The sequence below is a fragment of the Vicugna pacos genome, chromosome 5 (assembly GCF_048564905.1).
Source record: "Vicugna pacos chromosome 5, VicPac4, whole genome shotgun sequence".
NCBI classification, from domain to species: Eukaryota; Metazoa; Chordata; class Mammalia; order Artiodactyla; family Camelidae; genus Vicugna; species Vicugna pacos.
Window position 1 is genome coordinate 46094148 of NC_132991.1, and position 16296 is coordinate 46110443.

Consider the following 16296-nt stretch of genomic DNA (forward strand, 5'->3'; position numbering starts at 1 on the left):
GAAAAGTTATTGCCTAACCAGAATTCCACACTAATTTATTTAAATTGACCAAAACATTTCAAAGAATAAAATTTCAGACAACTGAATAATTACTGGTAGTAATACAAATGCCTAAGGATCAGATGCAGAAGGAAATCCACTTGGGAGGCAGTATAGTGTAGTGGTTAAGGCCTTGGAGTAAGAAAATGGGTCCAAATCCCACTTATGTATGCTCTTAAGAGTCATTCATCCTCTCCATGCCTCACTTATAAGACCATCTCGAACACAGAACGCTCTCAGTGTTAACAGTTATTAGTCATTACTATTATTGTGAATGAGCTGGCCAATGTACAAACCAACTCAAAGGGAGACAGGCTCTATTAGTTCAAGCTCATTAACTGTATTAACAGTTGTGGAGTTTTTTTCAGTCTATTTAAAGAGTTCATTTCTGAGAGAGGTATGTTAAGCCCTTTCAAGCTATAACTGGAGGACATGATTAGTATGTATTTAGAATTCTATCAGTTTTTGCCCTATATATTTCCAAATTGTGTGAAAAAGGTACCATGGCTATTAAATCTTGTATTATTAAGAAATATATCCCTATCTATTCATTTGATATTTTCACCTTAATCTTACCATGCTTGATATTAACACTGCTACCCGTTTTCTTTTTGTTAACATTTGCCTAATAAATCCTTTCCATCACTTTATTTTCAACATCCTGTGACAATTTGAGATGTTCCTATAATTAAAAAGGCTGGATTTTATGTTTTCTTAAATATGATCTGAGTTTCAGTCTCTTATTAAGCTTAATCCAACCACATTTAATATAATTACTGATCTGTTCTGGGTTTTACTCCTGTCATGTTAAGTCTTTATGTTTATTTTAAAAAAAACAATGAACTGAAATATTACAGTTCCACTTTTTAAAAATTACTCATTTCTGTTGAAAATGGAAAATATTTATGCTTTATCATTATCAACTATTTCTGAACTTCTTATTTCTATATTATATAACTGCTATTCTCAAGATAAGAATCAACTTTTAAATCTGTATTTAGGCTAATTCCATTGCTGCTTTGCAAACAGACTAATTTTTGATATAGGCCTGTTAAATGGTATCTTGCTGTACTTTTTTTAAAGAAAGTAAACTAAGTAATTTTAGTTTAAAAAAGGCATTTAGATCTGAAAATTTGACTTCACGTATTTTGTTCTAATTTTTTCTGCCACACTCATACAGACAAACACACAAAATGATCATGTAATGAATAATTCCCATAATTTAGTGACAGGGCATGCAGTATTTCAAAAATAAGGCTGATGATATTAAGTCTTTAAAAAAAAAAGAAAAGAAAAGAAAAAGAGTATGTTTCATGTGTGCATACCTCCCACCACCTTCTTTACAGTTGGGACAGGTGCAAGCTACCCTCCGAAGTCTTTTTCCTTCTTGATGTTGTTGGTCCCCTTCTTCATCTACCACCTGTACTCTTAAATGTGTTAGATCATTGGTATTCAATGTAGAATCACCACTGAGCTGCCACTCTTCAGGATCAGGTTCTTCTTCCTTGATCCTAATATCTAAAGAAAAAAACAAATACAGATGAGAAGCAGCCCATTGGCCCAAAAAGATAGCATGAGATCTGAGCCTCTCTAAGGTAAAAAGAATACTAGATAAAAGTCAAAAATCATCCATTTGTGGAGCATAAACACTGCTCCTTGTTGTGGCTTATTCTTTCAAAACAATATATTTTATTCTAAATATAAGAGATTAAGCCAAAAAGCAACTAAAGCCAGCATGAGAGCTTGCTTTTTAAGATTCATTAAGAAAAACAATTTTTTTTGAGCAAGCTGAGTCATAAAACAATCTGAAACTTCAATTATAATTGTTCAAATAGTCAGTGAATCCAACGGTCAACTCAAATGGAACAAATTCTAATGCCGTAAACCTCTTTTACAGCCTATCAATTATGCCTATCTGTAGTTACTATGGGAACGCAAAATGTAGGTACTATGGGAATACAATTAAGCCTCTCTGTAGGTACTATGAAATTATTACTCACAAACCTAAGCTTTAAAGTCATTAGTTACTAAAATATCTATAATGGCCACACCACAGTATCACTGTGCAAGAAGGTGAAAAAGTGTAAGAGAGTTTCTATTTTCAAGGAGTTTTATTATAAACCAGGCTGGGAAACAAAATGAGCATGCAATGGTGAGAGGAAGAGTGGATATGGCAGGAAATTATAGCATTTTCTCAGCATAGCCAAATATCTTTCTTTGTATTGCTAATGATATAAAATCATTTTCTATGTGAAACTGAGGTTTTTCATCTCAGAAAGCTAATTCTTTTTTTAAAAAAAGAATTTAGAACACTGAATATAACCATCTTTGGTAAAACAAATTTCTGCAAATTTTTATTTTGATTCATGTAAACTAAAAATCTTAATGGAAATTTATTATTTTAGATCTATCAGTCTAACAATTGGAGCAAAAATAGCCTAAAAAAATCAAATGTGCCCTAATAACTCTTGAATTTATACTAATGAAAACTAGAATGTACAATCAAGAAAAATGTCTCAGTTTAAAACTAGTTTATCAGAATAACTACAACTAAGAATCAAGGAGGGAAATGGGAAGAGAGGAGACTCTTGCCTGGGCAACAGGGCAGATGGTGGTGCCATTCACTGAGATAGGAAATACTGGAGAAGGTCCAGAGGGAGGTAAAGAAGGACAGTTAATAAATTCAAGGTTGAAGATCATGTAGTCTAAACTGTTTGTGAGACAAACCAGTAAAAAAGCTGGACTTATATGCAGTTGGGAGTCCATCCAAAGAACAGGTTAGATCATTCAAGGGCTATGTGTAGAATTAGAAGAAACAGTGGCCTATGAGGAACACAAACATTTAAGGAAAAAACAGAAGATGAAGAATGTGCAAAGGAAAGGAGTACCAGGAAAATGTGCTACATTAAAGGAAGAAGAAGGAAGTGGTCAATATCAAATACTGCCAAAAAAATCAAGAAAGAAACTAAGGAAATGAGCAAGAAGTGAAAAAGTGTTTAATAACAAGTATAGGTAAGTTTTTCAAAATGTCTGGCTTAAGAGGGAGACAGAAACATGGCAGAAGAGGCTAAAGGGGATCAAAGAAGACAGTTTGGGGGAGGGAGTTGAGCTGATGGAGCACAGATACTTCTTCCTCTACTACATGAGGGAAGAAGACATAAGGCACATTTGTTCATTCAATAAATAATTAGCTACCATGTGCCATGAACTGTGCTAGACCCCAGATGCAGAGAGAATTTGATAGCTGGAAATTAAGGGGAAATTGGTTTCTATTTCCTCAGTGAAATTTCAGGATAAAAGACTAGATATGTATAAAATTCACCCAGAAACTCAACAAAAATGAGTACTGACCTCTGTTCCTTTACAATAAGGTGTCCACCTGCATCACTATGACAAAACATTTAATCACTTGCACAAATACTGCATAGTACTAGTTTTTTTATAAGTTAAATAAAAGACACAGCATATGGATATTACATATCCTAAGTTGGATAAATTTTAAGTCCATAAAGTGAAGAATTTTATCAGATGTTTTTAAAGCTGCTCATCTTACATTATTTGTGACAAGACAGCAAGAAAAAAGGAGGACAGAATACTAATAGCAAAAATAGATAAAGGAGTCTAGAGAGACAGAAGAAAAATTTAAAGACAACACAGAGAACAAAAAAAAAAGCAACTGATGAGAGAGGGCAAGAATGAAATGCAACCTGACTGAGGGGACAAAGATACTATTACAGGGTGTTCTTGCTCATACTGCTAATTCTCTCTGGAACCCACAAAATATGTTTATAGTGTGTCATGGGCATAGATACCTATAACAAAGTTCTCCTTATTGAATCTGAATATAACATAGGTATGAAGAACTTACCATGTCCAAATTGAACACATCTTGTCCACTCACCAAACCTTCTCCTTCCACCCCTCTTAGTTAATAATTACAAGCCATCTAACTGTTCAAACTATCAACTTCAGGTGAGTCCTGTCAGTCCATTCCCTGCCTCCCATTTCTTTTTTGCCAATCCAACTTCTATACAGCTCCCAGAATTTTCTTCCTAAACAAAAATCTGATGGCATCACTTTCCTGATTCATTACCTGTACTAATCCTCTATTTTCTACAATATTAAGTCCTAACTCATTAAGTTAGTATTCAAGAACCTTCTCAATTTGGCCCCAACCTGCTCTTCCAACTTCAGTGTTAAAATACTGAAGTTCTCATTTTCAGAACACATATCCTTTCTTAATGCCACACCCTCACATGTGCCTCTTGCCTAGCCTGTTTTCTAGCTCTTTCCTTTTTCATCTCACCTCTACTTATAGTTCAAATGTCATCTTCTCTATACATGCTTATGGTAGAATTAATTCTACTTATTGGTTCATAATATCCTTTTAGATAATAAATACTTCACTCAAAAGTGCTCAGAAATTACAATCCAACTAAATGAACAAACCCTTCCCCTACGGAGGAACTTCTAATAGAGGTAATAATCTACCTGGAAAGACTTTGTCCTCTACTTTCCTATGCTCCTTTTATCTGTATGTATTATGCAAACAATATATAAAGAGAAGACTTTTTAAAGATTAAGAGTCAGTTCATATGGACAAGACCACAAGGTGCTCACTTAAGACAATAAGTCAATTGCCCAACAAGTATTACACCCGATTTTTAAGCATTTTACTTGCTCATACACATCTGAGATATCTTAGAATCAATCATAAATTTAACTAATCTAGTAAATCTCAAATAATTCCCCTTTAAAACTGGCATATCAGTTTAACAGACACCTTAAAAAGAAGTCTTCAGTACTAGGTAGTCAAATTTATATCTTCCTCAATATCTCAGTGTAGTTAATACTTTATTAGTGCTCTACATGGTACCTAGTTATTTAGAAATCTACTGTTGATCAAGCTCAGGAAAAGAAGGAATGCCATCAAAATGGACCATAAAAGTATGAAAAGGTATTCAATATTATTAGATATCAGAATTAAATTAGATATCAGAATTAAAATTAACATCAGTGAAATAAATATCCTGCACACCAAGATGGCTAAAATTTTTTAAACAATTATTTAAAAAGTAGTAGAGCAACTGAAATTTCCATGCTGCTGGTGGGTGTGTACATCGGTTTAACAACTTTGGAAGCTCTTTTGACCGTATCTTTTAAAGCTGAACTTACATATACTCAAAAACCCAAGCAACTTCACTCCAACAGAAATGCATACACACATGACACCAGAAGTACAGAAATTCATTCTAAACTGGAAACAACTCATATATCCATTAGTGTTGGAATGGAAAATAGATCATGATATATTCATTCATACAATGGAACATGTTAAAACAATGAAATTAACAACTTATATGCAACAGGAAATCACAGACATAATTTTAAACAAGACACACACTTTCTCTCATATGTATATATCTTTATCTATATATATAAATAGATACTCCATTTAAATAAAGCTCAAAACAACACTACTATATAGTGACTGCCTACCTTTACAAGGGGGAATGACTGGGTACAGGGAGATTGGCTGAGTTGCTGGCAATATCTTATTTCTTGATCCAGGTGATAATTTTTCCTATGTGTTCATTTTATAAAAATTCATCAAGTTACACACATATATTTCGCACATTTTTCTGAGTGTGTATTATAATTCAATATAAAGATTATTCTAAATAAAAAATTTAAAGTAATCTATAGGAGATTACTTAGGAAATCTGTTAAAGACAGTCAATCAACGTTTGTTGTGGTTTCATCTCTAGTTCCTAAATAATCAAGTAGTCCCTTCTCACACCATCAGAATTAAAAAACAAAAACATAAACGGAAAAACCTTAAGATGACTGTGCTCTAAAAATTAAGTCCATAATTTGAAGTTTAGAATATGTTAAATATGTGAGTGACTACAATATGCCAGTCACTGTTCTAGGTTCTAAGGATAAAAGTTAACAAGAGTTAAGTTCCTTTTTCGTGGGAGATGACAGAACAAATAAACATGTAAGTACTAACCCCCGAACAATGCAGAAGTTAGGGGTGCTGTCCCTCTGTACAGTCATATACATCTGTAGATTCAACCAACCACAAATGGTGTAGTACTGTTGTACTTACTACTAAAAATTCTGTGTGTAAACGGATTTGAGCAGTTCAAACTCATGTTCAAAGGTCAACTGTACATGGTATTTTAGGTTGTGGTTAACTGTTATGGGAAAAAGTAGCGTAAGGACAGACAGGAGAGAAAGGAGAGGAGTACTAGCTGTTTTAGAGTGGTCAGAAAAAGCTTTGCCAATACAGTGACATTTAATGCTGAAAGAGGCAAAAGAGCAAGAAGTATTCCAGGCAGAAGGAAAGGCAAGTTGATGTATGCTTAACGTTTTCAGAGAAATGCAAGGAGGCCTGTGTGACTGGAGTGAAATGAATGCAGAGGAAAGTAGTAAGTGGTAAGATAGCAGAGATAAAAATGTAAAGGTGGAATAAGATCATATTTGATGTTATACATTGTGTATTACCTTGCAGGCCATTAGAGGTTTACAGTTTATTTAGTGAGGGAAGCCACTGAGAGTAGAGGGGTGATAATAGTCTAAAACTAGCTGTTAATGAAGAAGCGGTAAGAAATGGTCAGAGTCAGGAAATATTTTGTAGGTAGAGTTAAAGACATTTGCTAACAGATTTGGTAACAGGGTTTTATGTGAGGTATAAGAACAAGGGGTTAAAGACAATTCCAAGGTTTCACTCCTGAGCAACTAGAAGAAGGAGTTGCCATTAACCAAAACAGAGTAGACTGGAGGTAGAAAAGATTATGAAGAGGGTGCCAGTCAGGGGTCCATTTTTGGATATGAAAGTTTTGAGGTACCTATGAAATATCCAAATGATAATGTTGACCAAGCAGTTAACAGATCTGGAGTTCAGACAGAAATATGGCCTACAGATACAAATTTGGGCGTTGTCAACATATATAGTTGGTTACTGAGAGTCACCTGGAATTAACTTTATATAGGAAGAAATCCTGGGGAATCCTGGGGCACTTTAAAGTTAACAAGCAGAGGAGATTAAAAAAAAAAAAAAGCCAGTGGGACAGGAGGAAACTGTCCAGAAGCCAAGTGAAGAAATCATTTCAAGAACATAATAATAGACGTCAAATGCTTGTTAGTCAAGTAAAATGACTATTGAGAAATGACTTTTGGATGTAACAATTTGGTAATCATTGGTGATCTTGACAAGAGCTGTTCCAATAGAGAAGGATATAACTCTGCCCAGAGTAGATTCAAGAGAATGGAAAGCAGATGAAATGGAAACAAGTATATACAACTTCTTCCAAGAGTTTTGCCAGGAAATCAAGCATTATATAAAGGGCACTGAAGTTCCTAAGCTTAGCCCACGAGGGTAGATTTAACACATAAGAGTAACTGAAATAGTGCTACCGAAAATAAAGGTTAGTTTACACTACCTATATAATATACACTAGTAGTATAAAAAGTGAATAGACAAACTTGACTTTTGGTACATAAGGAAAAACAAGTTTAAATGCAAGAAAAAAAAGTAAGTAATGTAAATAGAAATTCTCAAGGACATTTCCATATACATTTAAGAACTTTAAAAACAGCACTGGTTTTTTTATTATGTCTATTCTCTATCTCAAAATATTTATATTTCCTTTTCATCTGGCTGGTATATGATTGTTAGTAACTTTGTTCCATAATTATGATTGTTTTCAAGGCTTACCCCAATAAAACAAGTTTTTGAAAGGGATATAAAAATGAAAAATTTTTTTCCAATTTCCTGCACACCTGGGGAAGAGTTGAAGAAAAAGAAGAACTTTAAATGATGAAAAAATACACACACACACACACACACACAGAGTATGGTTACAAAGACTAATTTTCTTGTATAGTGAATGTACAATCACAAAATTATAAGATGTAGCTTAACATGTTATTAGCACACTTTAAGTAGAGAAGTACCAAAAAAGGAGAGAGTGGTGTACAGAAGTGTGGTAGTGAGGGTGGGTAAGGATGAATCCAATTTCCCATAGCCACCACTAAACAGCACTGATAACATCAAAGAGTTTGGCTGTTACCGTCGATTAAAAGAGGTTGAAGCCAGTGCTCTCCAAATCTTCCTGATTGCTTGACACTATTAGTAAGCTGTGAACATGCACCTCATGAATGTTTCTTAATTAAGCATACAACTGTAATACTATTCTAATTGATTATTAATTATAAAACACAAATAGATGTATAAGAAAAAACTGTACTGTTAATCACCATAGCTCAGTATTAGACAGCATATACGTTCCAACAAAAAATTTAGGTGAGATTCAGTATCAGTAGCAGATAGAAACTGTACCATTTTCAGTGATACTTGCATTTCTTCTCTATTCAATCCATGGTTTCTTTACATGAATATTAAAGCCACTTGTCCACTTTGAAGGTTATTCAGTTAAAACCAGAAAATACAAATTCATTTAATTCAAGCACATTCAAGCATATATAAACAGCAATATGCAGCAGCATGCTAAAAGCACGCAAAAAATGGACGAGTGAGCAGGCATATTACACGTAAAATCTCACACAGAATTAGTGAAGGCATCAATGGCAATTTGTATAATCAATATTAAGCGTTAAGCATTAATAACTCAGGGCCTGCCTAGATTTCTATTAAAAATACCGCCAGAAGGAAATGCTAAATGTTTCTTCCTAAGACTAATTGCTAATTATTTGTCAATAGAGCTAAGAGAATATTTAAGATAAATTCTTTACTGCTTTATCAAGTCTGAAAGATGCATATTTAAATAACACTAGATAAATACAAATTACAGTACTGTTGATAAAATGAGACATGCTCCTTTATCAATAGCACATCATTAGGATTTTGTTGTTCTTATCAAAGGGTTTCATGTTCTCTGCCTTCAGTTTTTAAGTACTGATGACATTACTTCATTTGATTCTAAAAGTGTATTTTATTTACATTCTCCCTTTAATCAATTTCACTTGCCATAAAAATCACCTAAACAGAATTAAAAGATAATCCTACAAGATCTCATATATTATTTAAGTAATTTTCACATTCATAACTATTTAGATTCCTATGGACATTTCAGAGTTACCAAAAGTCTTTTTTTCCTAATTTTTCTTTCAAGGGGATAGTTCTAAATTATAGGCATGGATTTCTAAAAGTATAACTTCGCTAATTTGATCAAAAGAAGTTAACACTTTAGGGGAAGATTTTAAAATAAAATTTTGTCTTTACCAAATATAAACACTCTCTCTCTCTGTAATTTCTGCTTTAACATGAAGCAATCTCTTTGCCATAAACCCTATTTCCTTAGATTTGGATCATTACTCTTCTATGACTGCTCCCTTCCCACTCTATGTACATTTAACCTTAAATCTCATCTCTACTAATCTTTTTCAAATCTGATCCCCTATTTTTTTATAAGTTTCCCAAATTATTTTCAAAGCTTTTTACCCAATTGGAGATTATACTTTAATTATTATTCTTCCTAGTAAATCCAGATAATACAAACTTTTATAGGATATACACACATAGATATAAACGTAACTGGAAATGATTGACTTTCTAATATGCCTTATAGAAGACCTTATTTTATAGATATATCACAAATATATGAGAAAGACTATGACCTGCAATTAATACACTAAAAATAGTGAAATATTAACTTTATTCAATCTGAAGTACTAGATAAGTCACTGTTAAAGGCAACAGTGTTTTACTCTATCAGATGATAACACACAAGATTTACTATTTGTCGGATACTACTGCAGGCACTTTACATTAACTTACTTCATACTCCCAACTACCCTAAGGTTTTAGTAGTATTTTTCCCTGCTTTCTGCATGAGAAAACAAAAGGTTAAGTAGTTTGCCTGAAGTCACACAGTTAAAAATGGATGGAGAAAGGACACACAACAAAGAATTACGCAAAACTACATCGGAAGTACTGCTAAAGATCAGTTCCCTCCAAGGGCTAGTTCCCAGGAATAGCAGTTCTAACTCCTCACATATGAATATGTGGCTTTAATTGTAATTTGTTCAAATCAAATTAATGGGACTTTAAAAATCTGGGGATGATAAAGAAAACGCTGTATATTCATATAATGAAATATTGTGAAGCCTTAAAACAGGAAATCTTGTCATGTGCTACAACATGGATGAGCCTTGAGAACATTATGCCAAGTGAAATAAGCCAATCACAAAAGGACACATGCTACATTAATCTACTAATGTGAAGTTATCTAAAGTAGACCAAATCATAGAAACAGAAAGTAGAATGGTGGCTGCTAAGGGCTAGGGAGAGGAATGAGACGGAATGGGTACAGAGTTTCAGTTTTGCCAGATGAAAAGTTCTAGAGACTGTTGCACAACAGTGTGAATATATTTAACACTACTGAACTATTATATACTTAAAACAGTTAAAATGGTAAATTTAATGTTATGTGATTTTTACTATAATTTTTTAAAATCTGGGAAAATCTCCCTTCTTGCTTCCCACTCTCCTAGATGACTTATTTTAGGAGCCTTACAGATAAAATCTTCAGTGTCACAGATAAGAAGTTGAAAGTAACTATGAAGGATACACATCAAGACACTGCTGCAGACAGTACTCTTTGCTAAATAAGGCTCATCCTTTCCCCCATAAGCTGTTGAGACTGTCTCTCTAATTTCAGATTTAAAGAGAATACTTTAAAGCTATTCTCAAATTTTTTTAAAAAGGAACAACTGTTTTCCTTTATCACTCCCTCAAGTTAAAATAATACCGAAAAGATAGTTCCCAATAACCCCTGACTGCCATCTAAGAAACAATGAGTGATTTGTTACAAGCAGCTACCACAACTGTCAGCATATTCAAATCCTAACAGGACCATTCATATTAAAAGTACATTCAATTTTTAGAGACAACTAAAGATGATCTGAATTCACATGTTATGAAAAATACTAAGTATTTAAACTGGAAGATATAAGTTTTGAGCTTCATTCAAAACGAACCATGACCATAATATAAACTGGCTCCCTACATTTTATCTATCACCTAATCTTCATTGGAATAAGCAAAACACCTTCTCAGTCTAAGCAATTCAAGAGAAAAGACACTGTTGTTGTTTGTTGTTTTTTAGTCTTCTTTAGTAAGACCAAGAGAGGAAATATATAAAAACAGCAGTAAGTTGTATTATGATTTTTTTAAAAAGCTCATCTCTCACAATCCAATTCTCAGTTTTCCTATCATCCATCCAGTAAACATACCTTCTCCCATGTTCACATATGTTTGTTACTCACCAAGAATGCAAAACATAGCTCTACATTAATTCTATACCTAATCCACTCTAATTTCATGTTGCAAGAAAATTCTCTTCCAAACTAGATGGTTTGCAGTCATCTCTTAAAATACTCTTTAAAAAAAATAGCTATGACAGAACATATTTCAGTTACGTTGTTTAGATACTATATATTATGATTTGTTGAAATACAATGGCAATGGCATATAATAAACTTTTTCTCAAATTTAAATAACCTGTGTTTCTTTTCTAAGTTTTAATTCTAAAAACTTTTTAAAAAATTAAACATTAGAAAAGAGTAAGATTTACTATTTCAATGTTTAATTATTTGTATATCACTTTAAAAATATATCAAAAACTTCTAAAGTTCAAAACCTTCAGGGCATAAGTTGTTTAGGATGGTAATTTACCAGATAACTACAAGTTACCATACTTTGAATGGAAATCTCTTCAGAATTAATTATACATTTCCCTACTTTCTTTAGTGGGAAGCTCAGTCTAATGACTCAAATTTATTATTAAAAATAATTTATGGTATTAAATAAGCCCCTAGAACACTGTACTAAAAACATACAGAATTTCAGTTTCTTACTTCTTCTATCTACTTCATTTTTTTGTGTTTTCTTTTTTACCTTCTTCCCAATTCTGCAGATATCATCCTCCACCTCCCAGGCCACTACATCCATCATCCATTCCAAGGTATATCTTCCACGTCAGTTTTAAATTTAGAAATCAGCCAGGATTGTTAAAACTATATATAAATATTGGGTAAATGAGGCCTAAAGAAAGCACCTAAGGCTTTGCCTAAGAAACCCAAAGTCCCCAAAAATGAAGACAGCCACAGTGACTGTACATGGCTCCAACCCAGGCATTTTCAAACTGCAACTCTTTAAAGGACACTGTAAGTGTCAGCAGAAAAGATGACTACATACAGAGTCTCAGGCTCTCATATGAATCAGAGCAACCATATACCATCAGTTTTGTACCCCAGGGTTCTACTTAAGGCTTCGTTTGAGGAAAGATTCTACTCCAGCACTGAACTAAAATTGATGTTGTTGCCACAAACACTAGAACTAGAAAAAATAATGGTTTGGGGTTTTTCCCTTGCCCCCTTATTTAAAAAATTATCTTTATACGAAAGGTTCCCTTGATTTCCTCAATCCTGTGTTTAAAATGCACATTATTTTTCTAAGGATTATTCACTACCCTTTCTATGGATTCAACAATCTTAATTTGAGTTACTACCACCAGAAATGGGAAAAAAATGTTTTAAATAATCCAGTAAGTCACATCTACATATAACTTTGAACAATTATTTCTAGTTAAAATGTTACAAGTTTCACTGTTTTCTAATTTTTCCTGTGCCTTCTACATAATCTCTTTGCCTTATTACCTATATATACAAAAGGTAATTAGTCCATGTGTGGGTTTGGCTATTATAAGGAATATAAGCCTAAAAGCTGTATCTCTGCAGTTTTAGAATCTGTACACTTTTTCTGTCCTCAAATTTCAATGTATTCAATTCAAACATTTACTGAGCACCTACTATGACTAAAATTATAACCTAACACATCGATCAGAACTAGTGAGGCGGTGCTACAATAACAAACAATCCCAAAATCTCAATGGCTTGACACAACAGTTTATTTCTCATTAATTTTACATGTCCAATTCTGACTGGCAGGTCCCTCAGGACTCCACTTGACACATGCTTCCAAGATTGTCTTGCCAAGGAAGGTAAAAGGTAATGTGATAAATCACATCCTTTTCTTAAACTTCCATTCACATTTTATTGGCCATAGCGAGTCACATGGACATGCCTGACATCAAAAATGACATAAAAGGGCAATCCTATTATGTGCTTAGAAGACAAGTAGTCTATTTATGAAGAATCATGAGTCCCAAGTCCCTATGTTGGTCAAATATTCAATACACTCTTTGTCCCACATCTGGATACATCTGTTCCCTCTATACAGAAGATAACCCCTAAATCCCACCTAGTTACAGCATCAAGCTCCTTAAAGGCCAGGATCTGTGAACAATGTGGAAATAACCTTCTCAGGTCCAGATGTGGCCCTTCTTCACAGAGATCTATTTACTAAAATAAGTTATCTATGTCCCTTCACAGACACGATACACAATGACAGAAAAAGTTAAGTATAACCATAAAAACCACACTTGCTAGTTTATTTCCCTTCCCAACTCTGACAACAATATGATCTTTTTTTTAGAGGACTCATCTTTTATTCTCGGTAGCTTATCACTAAATTCTATAGATTCATCTTTTGAAATGTCTAGCATTTTTACTTCCTTACTGTAGCCATGTGTAACTGAAATAGCTTCCTATCTTTATTGCCAGTTCTTCCCATCCCAATCTATTCCTGAAGTATATCTTCCAAGAGTTGATTTATTCATGTTATTCATTTGTTCAAAAGTCTTCCAGGGCTTAAGTTAAAAACATTAAAATCCTCACCAATAGTACTTAGAGCTCTCTATTCTTAACCAAACGTGTCCCACCAGTCTCTAGTCCCAAAAGAACATCGCAGCCTTCTATTTATGCTATTACAGCATTTCCCCAAGTGTTCCTCACAATTAACCTAATGAAATACTCATCTCCAGAGATGTGTAATCTGAAAAAGAAAAAGGATGCTGCTTCCTTTCCTTAAACAGGTTTATTTTCCACAGGATTTCTCAGACTAACATGCTAATGAGAATTTTCATAACCTATTTAATAATACTCATTAGTATCTTACAAGCCATTTTTTGGAAAATGCTGGGCTATTAAACTTATCTTATGGATAGGCTGTACCTATTCTCATTTATATGGCTTTTTGCCTTGTTAGATAAGATCTTCCCCTGATCTTTCTACCTACAGAAACCCAGATTCCTCTACTGAAGTTCTCCTTTTTCCATAAAATCTTCCCTGACATAGCCAGAACTCTCTTTGATCTTCCACACCTCTGGATTTTAATTCTTCTAAATCTCCTCATATGCAGACAAGACTAAATCTAAAATTCCTTCTGCTTCTCTTGGCTTTTTTCTCTCATAGGTTTACAGGTTGGTTTCTAAAATATAATTCTCAATATCAAGAACCTTTAAAAAGCTATAAATTTAACATAATTACACAATTGGAAGTAATACAAAATAAACAAGTACCAGGCATCTCACATAACTGAACAAAATTATTTCAGAGGTAAACAGGTAAAATTTCCATTATATGTTGCCACACAAATCTATGTTTATTCTGTATCTATTACTGATATTTCATTGTTCATTCTCAACAAAAAGCACAGAGATAGAAAGATGAATAAGAAATGATTGCTGAATTCCAAAAGGAGACAATTATGTTAACTGTAATAGAAAAGGAACAAGTGCTATTAAAAAGCAGAAATTTAAAGCAGGCAGGAATCAAGAAAGGCTATGGCTTGAGATAGCATCTAAGCTAAGCCTTGAAAGATGTCAACTCAAAGGTTACTCCTCTACTCTTCTCTGTTCCTAACTGTAGTTCAATGTTAGTATACCATTTACCACATTACATTAGAATCTTCTACATGACTGCCTAACCCAATGGGTTCTCAAAGAAAGGAGGGGAGATTTTGCCCTCCAGTGAACATATGGCAATGTCTGGAGCCATTATTTTTAGTGTCACGAATGAAGAGGTTGGGGACCAACCAGCATCTAGTAAGGGATACTGCTAAATATCCTACAATGAAAAGGACAGCCACCACAACAAAGAATTATCAGGTCTAAAATATCAATAATGTGGAGATTGAAAATCCCTGGTCTTATCTTCAGAGTATGAACAATTCTGGTGCAAGAAGTATCTTATTCATCTTTGTATGCCCGGTATTGGAACTCTGAACTGTATACATACTGGTAGACCCAATAATGTTCAATTTAAAGGCAAAGAATACAATTTTATGTGTCAATTATACCTCAATACAGCTGAAATAAAAAATAAAGGCAATGGAAGAGCCAGTGAAGATTTTTAAAGAAGGCAACAAGAAGATCTGTGTTTAGGAAAGGTAACTGATGTAAAGTATATACTGGAACAACTTCTAATATCTTCCAAAATTAAAAAAATACATAATCTCTACATATATTCTTAAGATATACATACTTTCCATAAGAGAAAAAAATATGTATATAAGGATATCCACTGCCGTATAATCTGAAGTAAGACTGAATATAAATACCCATCAATAAGGATCTTATTAAATGACAAGATATTTGTTCAACAGAATACTGTCACTGCCCTTGCTAAGAATGAGATAGCTCTATTCTTGTAATACTAAGAGATCCAACATAAAAACTTTTAATGTAGAAGAATGAGTACAATTTCAGAGACTGGCAGAGAATATACATGGATGGTAATGTTTGTAAATGTATCCTTCCGCCAGAGATATTACATAGTTAAAAAAAAAAAAACTGGCAACAATGACTACCTCTAGGGAGAGTAACAGAGGGGTTTAGATAAGGAGAGAAAAAGACTAACTCCTTAATGAGTGTTCTTTCATATATTTTTTGAATGTATGCCTTGTGCAGGTATCACTTATTCAAGAAATAAATTTTCCATAAAGAATTTTAAATGCACTGGAAAGAGGAAAGATTAGAAGCATGAAAAGCAAATTAACTATTATAACAATAGCCTAGGAGAACAATAAAAGCCAGACTAATAAAACGAGAATGGACACGAAGAACAGATCAAAAAACCTGGAAGAGATAAAACCAAAAGGAATTGGAACTCCCAACCAGGAAACAGGGAAGAGTTAACCCTGCCATCTGCATACAAACAGCTAAATGTAACTGGAGAAAAAACAACTGTGCTAATTACTCCTGCAATTCTATGTCTCACCAATAATTTCACTTTCCAGTTTTCTCAGATGACCATTTCATGCCTTCTTCCTTCTTAAATTTTTAACACTTGTCCTCCTCACCCATCTCTGTTTCTTATTACAAAAGG

At 33.5% G+C, this 16296-nt stretch overlaps 1 protein-coding gene across 1 annotated transcript in view; it reads right to left on the reverse strand.

Annotated features, from left to right (window-relative positions):
• Positions 1-16296, reverse strand: part of SP3 (Sp3 transcription factor) — a 47407-nt gene that overhangs the window by 8270 nt on the left and 22841 nt on the right. Inside the window, exon 5 of the mRNA XM_072961184.1 lies at positions 1365-1557. Coding sequence (XP_072817285.1) covers positions 1365-1557 — 193 coding nt within the window. The remainder of the gene's footprint in view (positions 1-1364; positions 1558-16296) is intronic.